Source organism: Castanea sativa, chromosome 10 (genome assembly GCF_040712315.1).
Source record: "Castanea sativa cultivar Marrone di Chiusa Pesio chromosome 10, ASM4071231v1".
In the NCBI taxonomy this organism is placed as follows: Eukaryota; Viridiplantae; Streptophyta; class Magnoliopsida; order Fagales; family Fagaceae; genus Castanea; species Castanea sativa.
Window position 1 is genome coordinate 25,338,356 of NC_134022.1, and position 16,609 is coordinate 25,354,964.

General features: G+C 33.3%; 2 protein-coding genes across 2 annotated transcripts; one reads left to right on the forward strand and one right to left on the reverse strand.

Annotated features, from left to right (window-relative positions):
- The first annotated feature begins 168 nt into the window (after positions 1 to 168).
- On the forward strand, positions 169 to 2,031 carry LOC142612286 (protein TRANSPARENT TESTA 1-like). The gene is made up of 3 exons (XM_075784397.1): positions 169 to 416; positions 1,246 to 1,294; positions 1,606 to 2,031. Exons 1-3 carry the CDS (start codon positions 169 to 171, stop codon positions 2,029 to 2,031), a joined length of 723 nt encoding a protein of 240 aa, XP_075640512.1.
- Positions 2,032 to 3,612: 1,581 nt separating this feature from the next.
- LOC142612617 (uncharacterized) lies at positions 3,613 to 6,251 on the reverse strand. Its single transcript, XM_075784729.1, has 3 exons — positions 5,925 to 6,251; positions 5,288 to 5,385; positions 3,613 to 4,637 (listed from the first exon to the last, which is right to left on the reverse strand). Exons 1-3 carry the CDS (start codon positions 6,069 to 6,071, stop codon positions 4,070 to 4,072), a joined length of 813 nt encoding a protein of 270 aa, XP_075640844.1. The 5' UTR covers positions 6,072 to 6,251; the 3' UTR covers positions 3,613 to 4,069.
- Positions 6,252 to 16,609: the final 10,358 nt, after the last annotated feature.

Sequence of the window (16,609 nt, forward strand, 5' to 3'; positions counted from 1 at the left end):
ACTATAATCAGACCCTCTTTGCATTTGAAACACACTCAACCCTTTATGCTATCTAGTATTGCGCTTATATCATGAAGCCCTTTGAAATTTCACTTAGCCTTAAATCTATTAGCTTCTTCTTCTTCTTCAGATCATACAGATACTGAGCCTCTCAATCTTTTCCCAAGCATGGACCAGGATTCTCTTCATCCACATTCATCGCTAAGCAATTTACCTAGCTGGCCTACTGTATCAATGGAAGAAAACCCTAAAGCATGCAGTGATGATACTGAGGATGTTACGCTGCCCTTAAGCATTGGCCTTCCTAATCATTCGAGTGGTTCCATTGATGCAAATACAACGGAAATTGCAAACATAGCAGCTAATAATTATTGGATACCAAATCCCAAACAAATACATATTGGTTTTAGTCATTATTTTCTTGCCAAGACTGCTTCAAAACCTTTAACCACTACAACAATCTTCAAGTGCAATTTTTATTTACTTTAAAAGCTAGATCTTCGGGTGCGATTCTTCTAATTTCCTCAACAACAACAAAAAAAATAAACTCTTATCAACTTAAAAAAAATAAAATAAAATAAAATTTCCCAGTCAATGGCTTTTTAACTTTTACTCGTATTTCAGTCCAAAAAAAAAAAAAAATCTACCTGCATTGAACCAGATCTTAATTCGTAATTCAAAATTTCAAATACCTGTTGTGGTGCTTGGATTTAGGGTGTGAACCCCATCAACCCCATAAAGCTAGTGACAGATTTGAGATTTTTCTTACAAAACTAATATAGATTTCCGTGGTAGATACACCTATGGGGGCATGGAGCACAGTATCGAAGAGGGGCAGATTTGTTGAAGGGAAGTCATTCACAACCCGTGTTAGGCATTCCATGTTATTGTTGTGCTGAAGGGTGCAAGAACAACATAAGCCACCCGAGAGTAAAGCCTCTAAAAGATTTTCGAACTTTGCAGTCCCATTACAAGAGGAAGCACGGAGTGAAGCCCTTTGCATGTCACAAGTGTGGGAAGCTCTTGGCTTTGAAAGGTGACTGGCAAACCCACGAGAAGAATTGTGGAAAGCACTAGCTTTGTGTTTGCGGTTTTGACTTCAAGCATAAGAGATCTCTCAAGGACCACATTAAAGCATTTGGTTCTAGTCACAGCCCCAATACAAAGGAAGCTGCAAACATAACAGCTAATAATTATTGGATACCAATCCCCGAACAAATAGATATTGGTTTTAGTCTTTTTTTTTTTTTGCCATGTCTGCTTCAAAACCTTCAACCGCTACAACAATCTTCAGGTGCAATTTTTATTTACTTTAAAAGCTAGATCTTCAGGTGCGATTCTTCTAATTTTCTCAAAAAAATTTCAGCTTTTATCAACTTAAAAAAAAAAAAAAATTCCATTCAATGGCTTTTTAACTTTTACCTGTATTTCAGTCAAAAAAAAAAAAAAAATTCTACTTGTATTGAATCATATCTTAATCCATAATTCAAAATTTCAAATACCTCTTGCGGTGCTTGAATTTGGGATTTGAACTCCATAAACCCCATAAAGCTAGTGACAAATTTGAGATTTTTATTATAAAACTAATATAGATTTTCGTGGTAGATACACTTATGGGGCCATGGGGCACAATATCGAAAAGGGGCAGATTCGCTGAAGGGAAGTCAACTACAACCCATGTTAGGCGTTCCATGTTATTGTTGTGTTGAAGGGTGCAAGAACGACATAAGCCACCCAAGAGCAAAGCCTTTAAAAAATTTCCAAACTTTGCAAACCCGTTACAAGAGGAAGCACGAAGTGAAGCCCTTTGAATGTCGCAAGTGTGGGAAGCTCTTGGCTTTGAAAGGTGATTGGCAAACTCACGAGAAGAATTGTGGAAAGCGCTGGCTTTGCATTTGCGGTTCTGACTTCAAGCAAAAGAAATCTCTCAAGGACCACATTAAAGCATTTGGTCTTGGTCACAATCCATGTCCTATATTTGAGGTTTTTGATGAGGTACTCAAGGACACTTCTCGTTTCATCTTTGTCTAGTATTGCTAGGGCACGCTTAATTAATCTTCACTTATAATTGGATTAATTATCTATACGTGAATTACAATCCTAATTAATCTTTTTGAGTATCCATAATCAAATCTAAAATTTTTTAGAAGTTAGAACTACAACTTTTTTAATTTTTTGAGAAGAATTAAACAAGTTAAATAATAGTACTAAAAACCCATGAATACTACACAAACATAATGTATCATCAAAAAAATTAAACACACATAATGTATCATCAACCCCAGGACCCAAGCCACAAGAAAACCCATTCAGAAGCCACAGATCTCAACTTCAGAAGCCACAGATCTCAACCACACCCCACCACCACCAACGATCTACCGATATCACTCGTCAAAGAACAACTTTAGACCTTCTGGGTTTGGGCAATTTCGAAAGAATTAAACACAACACAATTTAACAGGGGCGGAGCTAGGGAAATAAATCTATACAAAAGATTTCCTGGCCCCCCCTAAGATTTTGTGGGAAATAAATACTAGATTATTACTCCTAAATTTCAACTCTTAAAACTAATTAGAAAAAACTTAAGAAATTTTTGAAATTTTTTTCCAAAAAAATGCAATTTGACCCACGTTTTTAGCCCACAACCTCTCCAAATACAAATAAAGAGATAACTTTAAAAATTTCCATATCAAAAATCCCTTCAAATTCCAAAAACACATAAGAAAGTCCTTACATACCTCCCATAGCTGCTGTTTACTAGAGAAGAAAAGAAAAATCCTTACACCTACGCCTCCTGTCGTTAGCTCAATTCTACCGATGTTCCTTGTAGTCCAATGAGCTCCAATCAATGATTGGCAATCCTAAATGAGGATGTGAATCTAGCCTCTGTTTTTATTATTTATTTTACATGATATATTGTGATCATTTGTATACAATAAAAGTAGTGTTATCAATAGGTCAATGTAAAAATGATGTACTTACCACTTATAGTTTTGAAGTTTTTTGTCTTGAGCATTACTTCCTTAATAATCAAACACATTAACCATCTCTTATAAAAAAAAAAACACATTAACCATCTAAAATTTGTATTAAAAAAAACATTTGAAGACTTATTATTTAGTATTTACGAAGGCATAAAATTCAAGTCAAAGAAAAATCAAGGTTGCCTCAAAAGGCTCATCCCATGATAATACACCAGTAATGGAGTTATGAAATGCTTATTTATTTATTTATTATTAATTACACAAGGATGTTGTGTGGGCCTTTGGTTAGATTATTTCACTCTTTGTTTATAAGACACTTCAGAACCCCACAGATTAATAGTATGGTGAATCGAACTTGAATTACATTTTTTTTAAATCTGGGTCAATCAATTTGTCTCTAGAGAAATAATCGCAAATGCTCATGCTGTATCCCACTGGGCCAATAGTTGTAATAGATTTGGGCCTGTTTGCATCTTGATCTCCAGGCCTGTGCTGTACGGGCTGATAGGGGGAGATGGCTCTCAGATCCTCTCTTTTTTGGTTGATTAAAGTATTTGTTGTGTTATGGGTAAGGTTCTGAGAGAAATGATTCAAAAAGGGAAGTTGAAAAAGAAGATTTACAGGATACTAAGAGAAAAGACAGGAGTATAATTGTGTTGAAGAACAATAAAGGGGAGAAAAGCCCAATTCATGGGGCACAGAAAGATCACAGGCATGAAGTGCAAGGAATATATGATGACAAGCAGTACTCATAAATATCACTATCATACAACATCAACATCATAAGCTATGCTCGAGTTGCTGCCAAGAATCAAGAGAAGGATGCTACGTCCAGAGTGAATAATCTCTGCTTTTTTGGGGATGAAATTGTCAGCTGCCTGATATGTAACTCATGACCTTTCATGTGCATAAAATAATGAGACTTAACTTGCATATTTCCCAACTGACAAGAACCAACCGAGACCTTTTGGGGCATGCACTGAAATACTTACTTTTCACTAACGCAAACAACAGTGACCCCAGAGCAAATAGATGCCAATGATGAGATTAGAGTGCTTGTCTTCCTAATGCATTTCCTAATAAATCTAATCCTCAGAATCGGCCCCTTTAACATTCATATTCACCACTTCGCAGGAGCTATCTTGATTAAACTCAGACTCTGGCAGTCCCATTGAAGAACACTCCTCAATTTGATACTCCCTCTCATCAACCAAAGACTTCATGTATGAGCATGGTCGCTCTTCAGCTTCTATATTAGGTACAGGGTCTTGTCCTGAACCAAATGGCAGTTCATAAGATAATGGGCCAGGAGACTGTGTTCTCATCTGCACAGACCGCAAGAGAGCAGCCCTCCTCAAGTCAGCTGAGTGGCATATATCACTAGGTGATGATGGGAACCGGCCCTCAGAATCTGAGCCTCGTTGGCGAGGCTGTGTGCTTGTGACAGGAGCCAAAGCACAGCCATGTGAAGGGTGTGAACTAGTGGAAGGTGAAGAAAAGAACCCATTAAGTGGTCTTTGATACCTGTATGGAGAGACAGGACTGGTGGGTACGCTGTCAGGTTGGGAGGAGCATGTGTTTATAGGGTTCTCACAAAATCGAGAGTCATCCCAGTCTTCTAACATTGGTGAATATTGAAAGGACATCTCATCCCTGGAAACATAAAACAATGGTTTTAAAAGCACTAAAGATATCATCTATACCAAGGCAAGTTATATCTACATTGGAAAATAAGGAGTTTCTTATAACAAGAGTAATCTAGCTACAAGGAGAGCAGATGATGTAGTGAACTGATGCTCACAGACAGAGACGGTGATGTTTCACATATTTCCACTAAAAGTGCCTACTTATCTAGCTATCCTACAATGCTAGGGCCATGATCAATGAGTCAGCAAACAAAGTGAACACCAAAATCACAGAAATATATTCAATGCAATCTGCTACCACATCCGTATTTAATGGTTTCACCTATCCTATCAATAATTAACCAATTTCAACACAATTTCACTTACCAATTGGTTTTAATTTGAAGCCTCTAACTAATACCAAAAGACTAACCTATATCAACTACCAAGTTCAGATTCTCCACATTCAAGCAGTAAAATTCAACCCAAAGGCCTACCCAAAATCCACCCAACCCTTTAACCACCTAAGCCAATGCTTGCAACAAAACAACTTCAAAAGTTATTTACAATGAGTTGGGCATGGTTATCACATTTAACCTTCATGTATTCTCATAACAAATGAAGGGAAATGTATCGTTCAGCCTAATGTTTGTGTTCATCGAAACCATAAAATGTTACCTTGGATAAAACATGCTTTCAGATCTGGCTGGAGATTCCATGAGATTATCAGAAAGTGGGTCTCCAACGGTCAATCCATTCAAACTGGACGCCATTATCTGCAGGAAATTTTTTTTTTAATTTCTTTTTACATGCAATCTTTAAGGAGTTAAGATGCAAATTGACACCAATTCAGACACAAACTAAAGCTAAACCTCGTACTAATCCCCACCCATTGAAACCAAATAAACATATAAAGCAATCAATGCAAAAAAGAACAAAAATGTAAAATTTATCAAAGGCACTCAAACAAACTCCACCAACATGCATATTTTGTGTATCAAGAAATTACTTAACACTCCAAAACATATCCCAAGAAACCCATAACAGACTGCAATTAACAAAAGCTAACAGCTTGTAGTTTTGCCTGTGGACAAAGTCGATTTAAGAAATCGAACCCCATTGTTTGGCAACCCATTAACTAAAGACAATGAATTAGCTAAACCCCATGAAAACCCAGTATTTTAGAAATGAAAACTAAGCCAACAAAAGTTAATAACAAGACAAAACAAAACACTGGGGGCGATAAATAATATATAAAAAACATTAAAAAATAAATTAGAAACAAATAACAAATAACAAATAAAAGGGAACCAACCTCGCTGAGGTAGCGTTTGTGAGAGTGAAGATTGTCGAGGTAAATCTCATCTTCAGGATCTCTAGCTCGCTTTCCAGAAGGTGATGGTGTTGTTGATGAAGATGCAGATGAAGATGAAGAAGCTGCTGAGTTCGATTCAGGCCCCATTATATATATTATTTATTGTTGCTTCAATTCCATTTTTTTCATAAAATCGAAACAAGAAATATACAAGTACAGAAGAAATGGAATTTAGGAAAGGAACAACGAACAGTGAAACAGACAACAGAACAGTAAAACTACATTTGTTGTTGTCTCTCGCTCGAGGTGCCTTAAAAGAGGGAACGTGGATGTGGCTTTATGTAAAAGTATGGATAATAAAAGTATGGCTTTAGACAGGGCACTTTGGTCATTTGATAGAGAGAAAAAAAACAGATTTTTTTTTTTGATTCATTAGATGAGTTTGAGTTCATCATTTACCCAAAATTACATGTTAAATTTTAGTTTTTTTTTTTTTTTTGTTAAACAAGTTCAAGTTTATTCATAAAATTTGTAATTAAATTATTGTTTTCTCATATAAGTAAATTAGCCTCTTTGCGCTTACTCAAGGCCTTTTCTAATTTTTTTTTTTTTTAATTTTAAGTATCAATATTTTCCATTTATTCTAATATAGAATCAATATTTTTTGTTAATCATAAAAATATTCAAGAGTGTGATGAGATTTATATATATTTTTTTACTTCATCTCATCGAATTCCTAGATAGTTCTAGGATTGGAAAAAAAACAGCAACCTAGAATGAATGGAAAGTATTAGAATTAAAAAAAAAAAAAAAAAAAAAAAAGAAGAAGAAGAAGAAGAAACCTTTACAATTAAATTCAATGCTTTATGAAATAGATCAAAAAATACCATTGAAATATAACATTTTGACAAGCAAAATATAATTTAAATGTAAGCTTTATACAGTTGAGCTTTATTTATATCAACATTCTTAAATTTTTTTACGAAAGAAATGAATATAAACAATTTTTTTTAATGGATCAAGAAAATTGGGCTTATTTATAGCCTTGCTCACAAATCACACTCCATGATTAAAGTTTTGTTTCGCCAATAAATAAAAAATAAAAGGGAATTGCACGGAGCACAACAGTAGACTTTTATTCACGGGCTTGACCTGAAATATAAAGCCCGGATTCACCAAAATGAGGTCAGGCCTTAATGGGCCCGTGAGATAATTTGGACCGATGACAAGCTGAAGTCTATTTTTATTGGGTTGAGAATCACTGAAGACTATGTTTGATTAAAGGGAAATAAAAACTAAAAAGTGGAAGGAGAAAAAAAAAAAAAAAAAAGTAAAAAGCAATGATGGAAAGAAAACATAAACAACAACCATCATCATCACCACCACTTAGATACCTGAAGTAAATTATATCAAATTTTTAATTGTGTGGTGAAAAGGATGGATAATTAAAATATAATATATATGATGTGGTTGTTTAGAATTGAATCTTTATATAAATGGTATTTTTTTTTTTTTTTATACTTTGGCTCCTAAACATGAAATTTTAGTTCCGTCTTTGTCTTTGTCTTTCTCTCTTTAAAAAAATAACAAATACATATAACGGTTCATACTTTGGCTCTCAAAGATGATATTTTAGTCCCGTCCTTGTTGCTCTCTTTCTCTCCTTGAAAAAATAATAAAGACATATCATGGTTCATATTTTAGCTCTCAAACATGAAATTTTAGTTACTTTATAGTCTATCTCGTTCTTTCTTTTTGAAAACAAATAAAAACATATTATTAATGGCGCTCTTTTCTAAACTTCATGTAGACACTTAATTTTGCATTCATAATTTAATCAAGGAAGATAACTAGAATGACCATTCATATACCCAAAATTCATGATTGCATTATATGCATTAATTCATTCCTTGCATATCATAAAAATAATCTTGAGATTCTAATGGTCGCGACGGTGTGTCCGATTTCCAAATTGGACCACCGGACTGAAAGATTTCGCATGATCAAGCTTGCACGGTCTGGAAGCATTTTGTTTAGGTAGAACCAACCACACATGATTAATTTAAATTAATTCTGATTGACTAGACAATTAAAATTAATTAAATAATTTTGTGATTGGTTTTTAGTAAGTGTCGAAAATAGACTTGATTGCATGGGAATAAAAAGGATAATCAGATAACTACAAAATTGTGGATAATCAAGACTTTTGAAGTGTTTATCTACAAGATAATCATTGCTGTAGAGACCTGAATCATTAGAAAATGAGTTTAATTTTTAGAATATGGATTAAAAACGCGTCTAAGTACAAGTCCCGACTCAAAAAACCTCAAAAAATGAGTCAAAAATGGACTAGAACTCAAACACGGGATCAGCACCCAAGAGGGCCATTTGGCACTGGCCACGGCTCGAGGGCTCCTAGATTGAGATAAATCTGATCTTTTTTATTTTTTAGAAATAAGGACGCGTCCTAGTTCGTATTCTGATCATTCAGCTAATTTTTTGAACATCCCAACCTCTATAAATAGAGGATGCCTCTCAAAATTCAGCATTATTTTACGCTTTTTGGCTCTTCTCTTCTTCTTCTTCTTTTTTTTCCATCTTACGTTAAAGACGTTTTGAAGGCTCTTGCCTTAAGAATTTCTTTTCTGTAAGCAAAATATTTTAGGTTTCAAAGAGTTGAAAAATTTTATTTGAGCCCTAAAATATTCCTTCACTAAGAAGAGCACACTTATACAAGAGGCAGTTTTTATTTTTTATTTTTTATCCTTTCTATTAATTTGTTTGATAATGCATGGATAGGTTTAGGATGTTTTTATTATTTCTGTTCCTTTGAAATTTTTCTTTAAATATGTCCTTAGATAATTCTTTTGTTTGTTGTAATCTTTCTCTTGAATCTCAAAAATCTGTTATTTAACAAAGATTTTTTTAAACTAAAAACTTATTTGAATTTTTCAGATTTGATTTTCTAAATTAAAAATCGATCTGTATTTTCATTAAATACAGATCTGATTTTTTTTAACACAAAATTGATCTGTGTTTTCATTAAATACAAATCTGATTTTTTTAACACATAAAACTGATCTATATTTTCATTAAATACATATATGATTTTTTTAACACATAAAACTGATCTGTATTTTCATTAAATACAGATCTGATTTTTTTTACACATAAAAACTGATTTGTATTTTCATTAAATGCAGATTCGATTTTTTTAACTCTAAAAAACTGATCCGTATTTTCATTAAATACATATCTGATTTTTTTAAGAAAAAATTTTTTTGTCACAAAATAGTAGATTTTGAAATTTAAAAGAAGAGGTTAAAAGTTGAGATGCTTTTTTATTGATGCATGTAACATTGATTTGTCTCATGAGTGTAGTTTCTCCTCTAACAAAGTCTTTTTCTTATTTATTCATAAAAAAACAGATCTCATTTTTTTTTCCTATAAATCTAGATTTTCTTATTCACAAAATAGATATGATTTTTCTTAATAAAAATCACCATTTTTAACTTTGCTCCAAAACAGATCTGATATTTTTTAACAAAAACTTTGTTCTTTTTCTTTTATAAAAATAGATCTGATTTTCTTTACAAAACTAATTTTTTTTACTACACAAAAACAGATCTGGTTTTTTTTAATGAATCAAATCAATTTTTTTTATTCACAAAAATAGATCTGAATTTTTCTAAAAAAGAGAATACATTCATAAGATAGATTTATGTGAGTTGGTTTTGGTTAAGTGTTTGTCATGTATATGCAACATATCATTCACATCATGCAAAAATGGTATATAGGTCATTAGAGTATAGAAAATCAAATTCTGTTTGGGCGGAATGGGTGCCTAACATCTTCCTATTCCATAACCTAGCTTTCGAACTTAGTTCTTTTGGATAAGTAGACTTGTGCTTTGTCTTTCTTTTTTATCTTTGGGTAGATTGTAATTAGGACAAAAAGCCATGTATTCTTTTGGTAAATTGTAACTAGGACTCAAAGCCTTGTAAGATTCAGTTTATCAAGACTGTATTTGTTTCTATTTAATCAATGACAATGAAGTATTTTGATAATGTAATTTTGTATTTATTTTTTTCTTATTTTTTGTATAAAAAATAAATAGCGACTCCACACCACTTACACAAAAAGAAAGATGCCCTTAAAAGCACCCACATCTTTTTTTTGAGAGCACCCTCTCAAGAAGTTGCAGTCTCTCACACTTCATCATAATTAGACCCTTTTTAAATGCTTTGCTCAAGCAATCCAAAACATCGTTCTCACATTCACATTTTACTTTCCTCTTCCTCTTTATATTATCCTCTTGAACTTTCTCTCATTTTAGGGTATGTTTGTTTGGAGGTGAAACATAGTGGATGGAAAATTTTGGAGAAAAAATCGGAAGGAAAATAAATTGTGGGGTCCAAGTGCCATCTCCTCGAGCCTACCAAAATGTTTTCTCCTAAAAATGGAGAGAAAACTGAGTCGAAATGAATTTTTTCTTAATTGACAATATTGCCCATGTGTATATGCACAGTGCAGGCTTCTTCAAGTTGCCTTTATTGTTTTTTTCTTCTCCCCCGGGTAGTAATGTTGTCCTTTTTTTTTCCTGACAACATTGCCTCTTTTTTTTTTTTTTTTTTCTTTTGACTTTCTAGGCCTGGGTGTGCCTTTTTTTTCCCTGGAAACGTTGATTTTTTTTTTTTTTTGTGTGGCAGTAACGTTACCTCTTTTTTTTTTTTTTTTTTTTTTTTTTCTAGGGCTTGGGCGTGATTTAAAAAAAAAAAAAACTAGACGTGGTTTTTTTTTTTCGAGACATGATTTTCATTTTTTTTAATAAATTTGGGTGATTGCTCTTTTTTGTGGTTATTTGTCACTTTTTTATTTATTTATAATTAGACATCATTATTTAATAAGGGGATATGAGTAAATTTATTCAAACTTATATTTTTCATCTCTCTACTTTTCCATTCCCAACTAAACAAGAAAGAGATAAAATAAAATCTTTTCTATACTCCCACCATTTTCTATCCTTACACTTTTTTACTCCTCCAACCAAACGGACCCTTAAGGCATGAAAATTTGTGGGCTAAGGAAGAAAGCATCTCTCACCTCACTTTCCTTCCATTCAATTTTTCTCCATATCAAACAAAATAAATTATCAACACCTATACCACTTTTCTCCACCATTCTTGCTTGCTCACTCCCAAGTGTAGGAGATCGTAGTAATATAATTCTTGGAGTACCAAGGTCAAACCACAAGGAGTAGGGTAAATTCAAAGACAATATAATTAAATAACAATTTGGGTGAAGAAGAAAAGTACTTTTGCTTGGTGATTGTTAACAAGAATAATAATATAAGTCGATTTAAATTAATAATGTAAATACCAGAGCATCGGGGTATTTCCCTATATCGATATGAAATTCTTTGTGATCTAAGAAATTATATATTTTATAATTAATTGTTCCTATACAATTAAATACTTATGATTCATTTGAATTGAGACAATTCAAGAACGCATGATAACCTAGATTAATAATGCGGTTAGAAAATTTTTCAAAAAAACCCATTCACTTTAAAACTTGATTTCTATTTGAAACTATTAGAAATTCATCTAAAAACAATAAGAAAAATATGATTGAACTTATTGAAAGTATGAAAGAACTAATACATCAAAAGAAATCCAATTGAACAATCAAATATGTTGCTGATAAAATTTTAGAAAGAATCACATTGAATATTCATACTGTATAGAAAAAACATAACCCCTAGCCCTAGCAAAGAGTTTAGGCTGCCATTAGAGAGAGGGAAATACAAGGTTTTCCCTGCCAAATTCGTTCTATATAGCCTCCCTTCAAAACCCTAACGTCCAAGTGTCCAAAGAAAATAAAACTTTTACTATTTTAATTTTCGTCCAGATTTACAGAAGTAACTTGTGAGTTAATTTTGGCCTTCAAAAATTATGAATTTCGAAAAACACAAAAATCAAAACTAGAAAGTTATAGATATTTAAGTCACAGTTCCAACCCATTTAGCCTTGTGTCAATTGGATTCTTGAGGAGAGAGATACACCCAAAATACTGATCAGTGCTCTAATCTGATTTTTCCTTTTCAGATTCTGTCTCTTTGATTTATTTCCCTATTTGAAACTTCCAAACATGGTAAACGACCCAAGCACTTTAGCTGCACCTCCTTAGACACTTAAGCATGGTTTTTTAGCTCATCTTTAATTCTAATTTGACCTTCATTCTCTCACAGACTCTTGTAAACTCATCTTTTTCACATGATTTCTTGAAAGTAAAAAATTACACGCAATGAATGACACATATTCAAGAAATTATGTAAAGATAAATGATAGAGACTAATGCATATCATGGCTTAATTATACAGATTAAGCATAGTAATAAGGAGATAATGTCCACATAAATATATAACATGTATACATTTTAAGGCGTTATCAATTCTCTACTTCCTTTAAAATCTTTCGGGATAAATAAGTTGTAAGAATTAAGAATTAATTTTTTAAAAGAGGACGAAATAAATCTTTTGGAATAATGATTGATGCAATCTATATATAATTAGAGAATTAAAGAAACTAAAATATGAAATTTATATGGTTCAAGTTATGAAACTTATTGGAACACATCCTTAAATTAAAGGAAGAGAAAAAAGTCAAAAAATTGCATTGAGATTTTATTAAATAATAAGTCCAAAAGCCTTTGCACCAAATTTTGTTAGATTTTCAATCAGAGTTTACCAGGGAAAAAAATATATCAAAAAACAACTTCAATAAGAGTTTTTTTTTTTAATCCTTGTAAAGATGTGGTCACAATTACGAAAACAAATTAAAGAAGTCAAAAGCCTTAGAGTATTCCCATCAGGTGTTCTATAAAAATGCCATTTCGACACATCAAAAAGACTACTTTATTATCTTAACACACCATTTTACAATTTACTGTACATCACATATTCTATTCTTCAATTCTATACATTAAAATAATATATACAAATATTAAAATAACATTAAAAATACCAAAAATATATAAAAATACAAAATAAAAAAACCCACCACCCCCACCACAACTTACAACCCATCCATGCTGCTAGCACCCATCAACACCCCACATCCCACCCCACCACGGTCTCACACCAAAACCACCACATCAGGACACCACATAAAAACCCAAAATCAAACCCACCACATCAAAACATCACAACCAGAACAAAATCCACTATCTATCTTTTATTAAAAAGAAAACAAAAAAACAAAAACAAAAAACACAACCCAAGTAGCCGCATCCCACACACCCACCCACTGTCGCCACCAACCCACCCACCTACCCCTAACCCATCCATCGGAACCCATCCTCAGGCTTACCCACCCATCACCGAATTCACACATCAGAACCCACCACTGCCGATTCACCCATCACCATCGCAACCCACCCACAGGCCGACCCACCCACCATTGAATTTGCCCATCACCACCGATTTGCCCATCACCATCTAAACCCACCCACTGCCGAACCCACCTATCAAATCACTGCAAAAAAAAAAAAAAAAAAACCCATAGCAATAGAGATCAGTATCAGGTCAAGGAGATGGTGCAGCGAGGCTGAGAGGAAGAGAGAAAAGCAACAAGAGTAAGAAGAAAAAAGAGTGCAAGAAGAAAAGAGGAGAGGTTGATAGAGAATGTCTAAGGAAGAGATTGATGAGAGAGGAGAGAAAAAAGAGTAACGTGATGTGAGAGGAGAGAGAAAAGAGAAAGAGAATAAAAATAATAATAAAACTTTTACCAAAATGCTTCCATTTTTGAGATTGTATTGTTCACTTATGCCAAATCTTTTGGCATTTAGAAATGTGAGTGGTTTTTTGGTGTTTGGTGTGCCAAATGCCAACTATTTGGCATTTGACACACTTGATGGGAATGCTCTTAGAGCATTCTCATCAGCTCTTCTATAAAAAATGTCATTTTAACACACCAAAAGCCTACTTTATTATTTTAACACACCATTTTACAATTCACCATTTATCACATCTTCTATTCTTTGATTCTATACATTAAGATAATATATACCACACATTAAATAATATATTTTCTCAAAACCTAGCCAATATACAAATACATAGCCAGTGGCAGTCGCCACCACCTAAGAACCAACAACCACCGCCACAAACTACAACCACAATCACCGGATCCTCCAACAAATTTTCAAATCCAAAAACCTCAACAAAATTAAAAAAAAAAAAAACTCAAAATCTTCAACAAAACCCCAACCTAACAAATCAATCAATGACCAAACTCAACCAACCATCGGCAGCGAGAGCTGTGGAGGACAACGAGCAAAGATCTGTGACTGCCATTGGGCGAGCAGAGTTTCAGATTGGCGAGCTGAGCTTCAGATCCTCGACAACCCCACTGTCGGAGTCCCTCCAACGCATCCGCGAATTTTGAATCAGAATCACCTTCTTCTTCGTGACAGGAAAAGAAAGAGAGAGCGAGAGATAGTGACAGGAAAAAAAAAATAGAGAAAGAAGCGCAGAGAAAGGGAACAGAAAAAAGAAAAAAAGGGGAAAAAAACACCTGAAGCCAGTGAAGATGTTGGAGAAGAAAGAAGAAGAAAAAGGGAAGAGAGAGTGATTGAACATGAGGAACAGTCGGAAGAAGAAAGAAGGAAAATATAAAAGAGAGAAGAAAGAAAAGTAATAAAAGAAGAGAGAGAAATGAATAAAAAAATAATTTTTTTAACACATCTATCTATACCATTCTATCTTTGGAACGGTACTGTAGCATGTCTCAAAATTTTGAGACATTTGACACACCTCATGATGCTCTGTTTTTGGTGTTTGGTGTGCCAAATGCCAAATATTTACATTTGGCACACCTGATGAGAGTGCTCTTATAATTTAACTAGTTTACACCTTTTAATGTTTTTAAATGAGACATTTATGATTCAAATCTCCATTCTTCCAAACTGATTCATGATTTATGTTTGTATGTTTAGGCTTCCTTTTAGACATTTATAATGCTCTAATTTTGATGCTAAGTGTTTGTAAAAATTCTCTTAGTATATGCCTTTGCATCAATGACCACTCTATTAAAAGATTAGCCATTGACGGATTCCATTTTTTCAGCATATAACCTAAGATAAGGTTAGTGGACAAAACTTAAAAGGAACAGATTCTATAATAGAATGTAGAATCTATCGTTAATATAAGAAATTATATACATTGGAAAAGAACGAAAGCAATCAAAGTGGAGGCATATGTGGGGCTATGCGTGCCTTCCTTAAACAAGGGGTTATCTTTCTTTGCATATATACCTAACCTATTTAACAATGTTATCTTTTTTATTTTTTGAGTTTTTTTTTTTAAATTTATTTATTTATTTTTTGAGTTGATTAACAACGTTGATTTATATTGCATATAGTCAATGCATAATTGGCATAAACCTCTGCTATAAGGTGAGGTCAGACATGTAACATATTAGTGCTTATTTTGTGCTCGAAATTTTTGCAAAAAATCATTTTAGCACAATTGAAACTCAGGAATCAGGATACACTAACATATGGAGTTTGGACACAGGGATGATTGACATTGGCTCAAAGGTTTGGCATGATAGCACAGAAACAATGGTTGATGTCTTAATGGTTCTGAACTAACTTTTAACGTTAATTTAGTGTAATGAATGCAACTTTTGACGGCCAAGAGGCAATCTATCTATTATATATTTATATTGTTTAACAGTTCATTCTTGAAACAATAGCCATATCTTTTTAAGTTGGTTTTTTTTTTTTTTGGGTATGAGATCATATAAAATGATTCTAAAAATGACTTAACCCAGTGGGGTTTGCCGAGTAGTTGGGCACTCGATCTCAAAGTAGCTGTCTTGAGTTTGACTAGGAGCTCCCCAATTCAAGTATGAGCTCCGACACTTTGAAAAAACTCCAGTAATTAGTCTCTGGTTGAAAGTTTTGAAGATGTCATTTTCTCTCCCCTCACAAATTATGCTTGTTCCCACATGCCCACTGACAAATCTTTGCCAATCATAACTCGTTATATGGCAAATTATGGCACAAAATTGTACCCAATTATGTGTACTAGCATAATTCTTTTTCCGCTGCAATTTACTGCTCATGTTTTATACAATCAAGAGCTTTAAAGTGAGTTAGTTTGGTAACCCAACCAATTCCACAGTTTTATCACAAATTGTTCACATTATGTCTTATAAGTGTAGTGAAATTGTGGACTCATATAAACCTAGTATTTTTATTTTACCACTGGCCAGATGGATGAATTGTGGCCAAAATTATGAAAATGATTGTGACAGCAGACTTATTCCTTTAAACTTTAAAGCACAATTCCCTGTAATGAACTAAATTCTCGAAACGCTAAAGATTCTTTTTTTGGTTAAAACTCAAATTTACAAAAGATCTACCACTAAAGTTATGCTACTTTCTACAAAATATCAAACAAAGCTAAAGCCAAAGGTGTTGTGACTTTTAGTGGTGCCCGTGCCTTCAATTCCTTCCAAAGAAGTTGATGCATTAGAGTTGAAATACCTTCACGCCTTATGTGGTAAACTTGGCTTATGGGGTAAAAAATGAGGGAGCAAAATAAAGCTTTTGTCTCTGACTAAAACACACTATTGAGCTTTGAGATGCCAACATAACATTAGCTAATTGAAGAGATT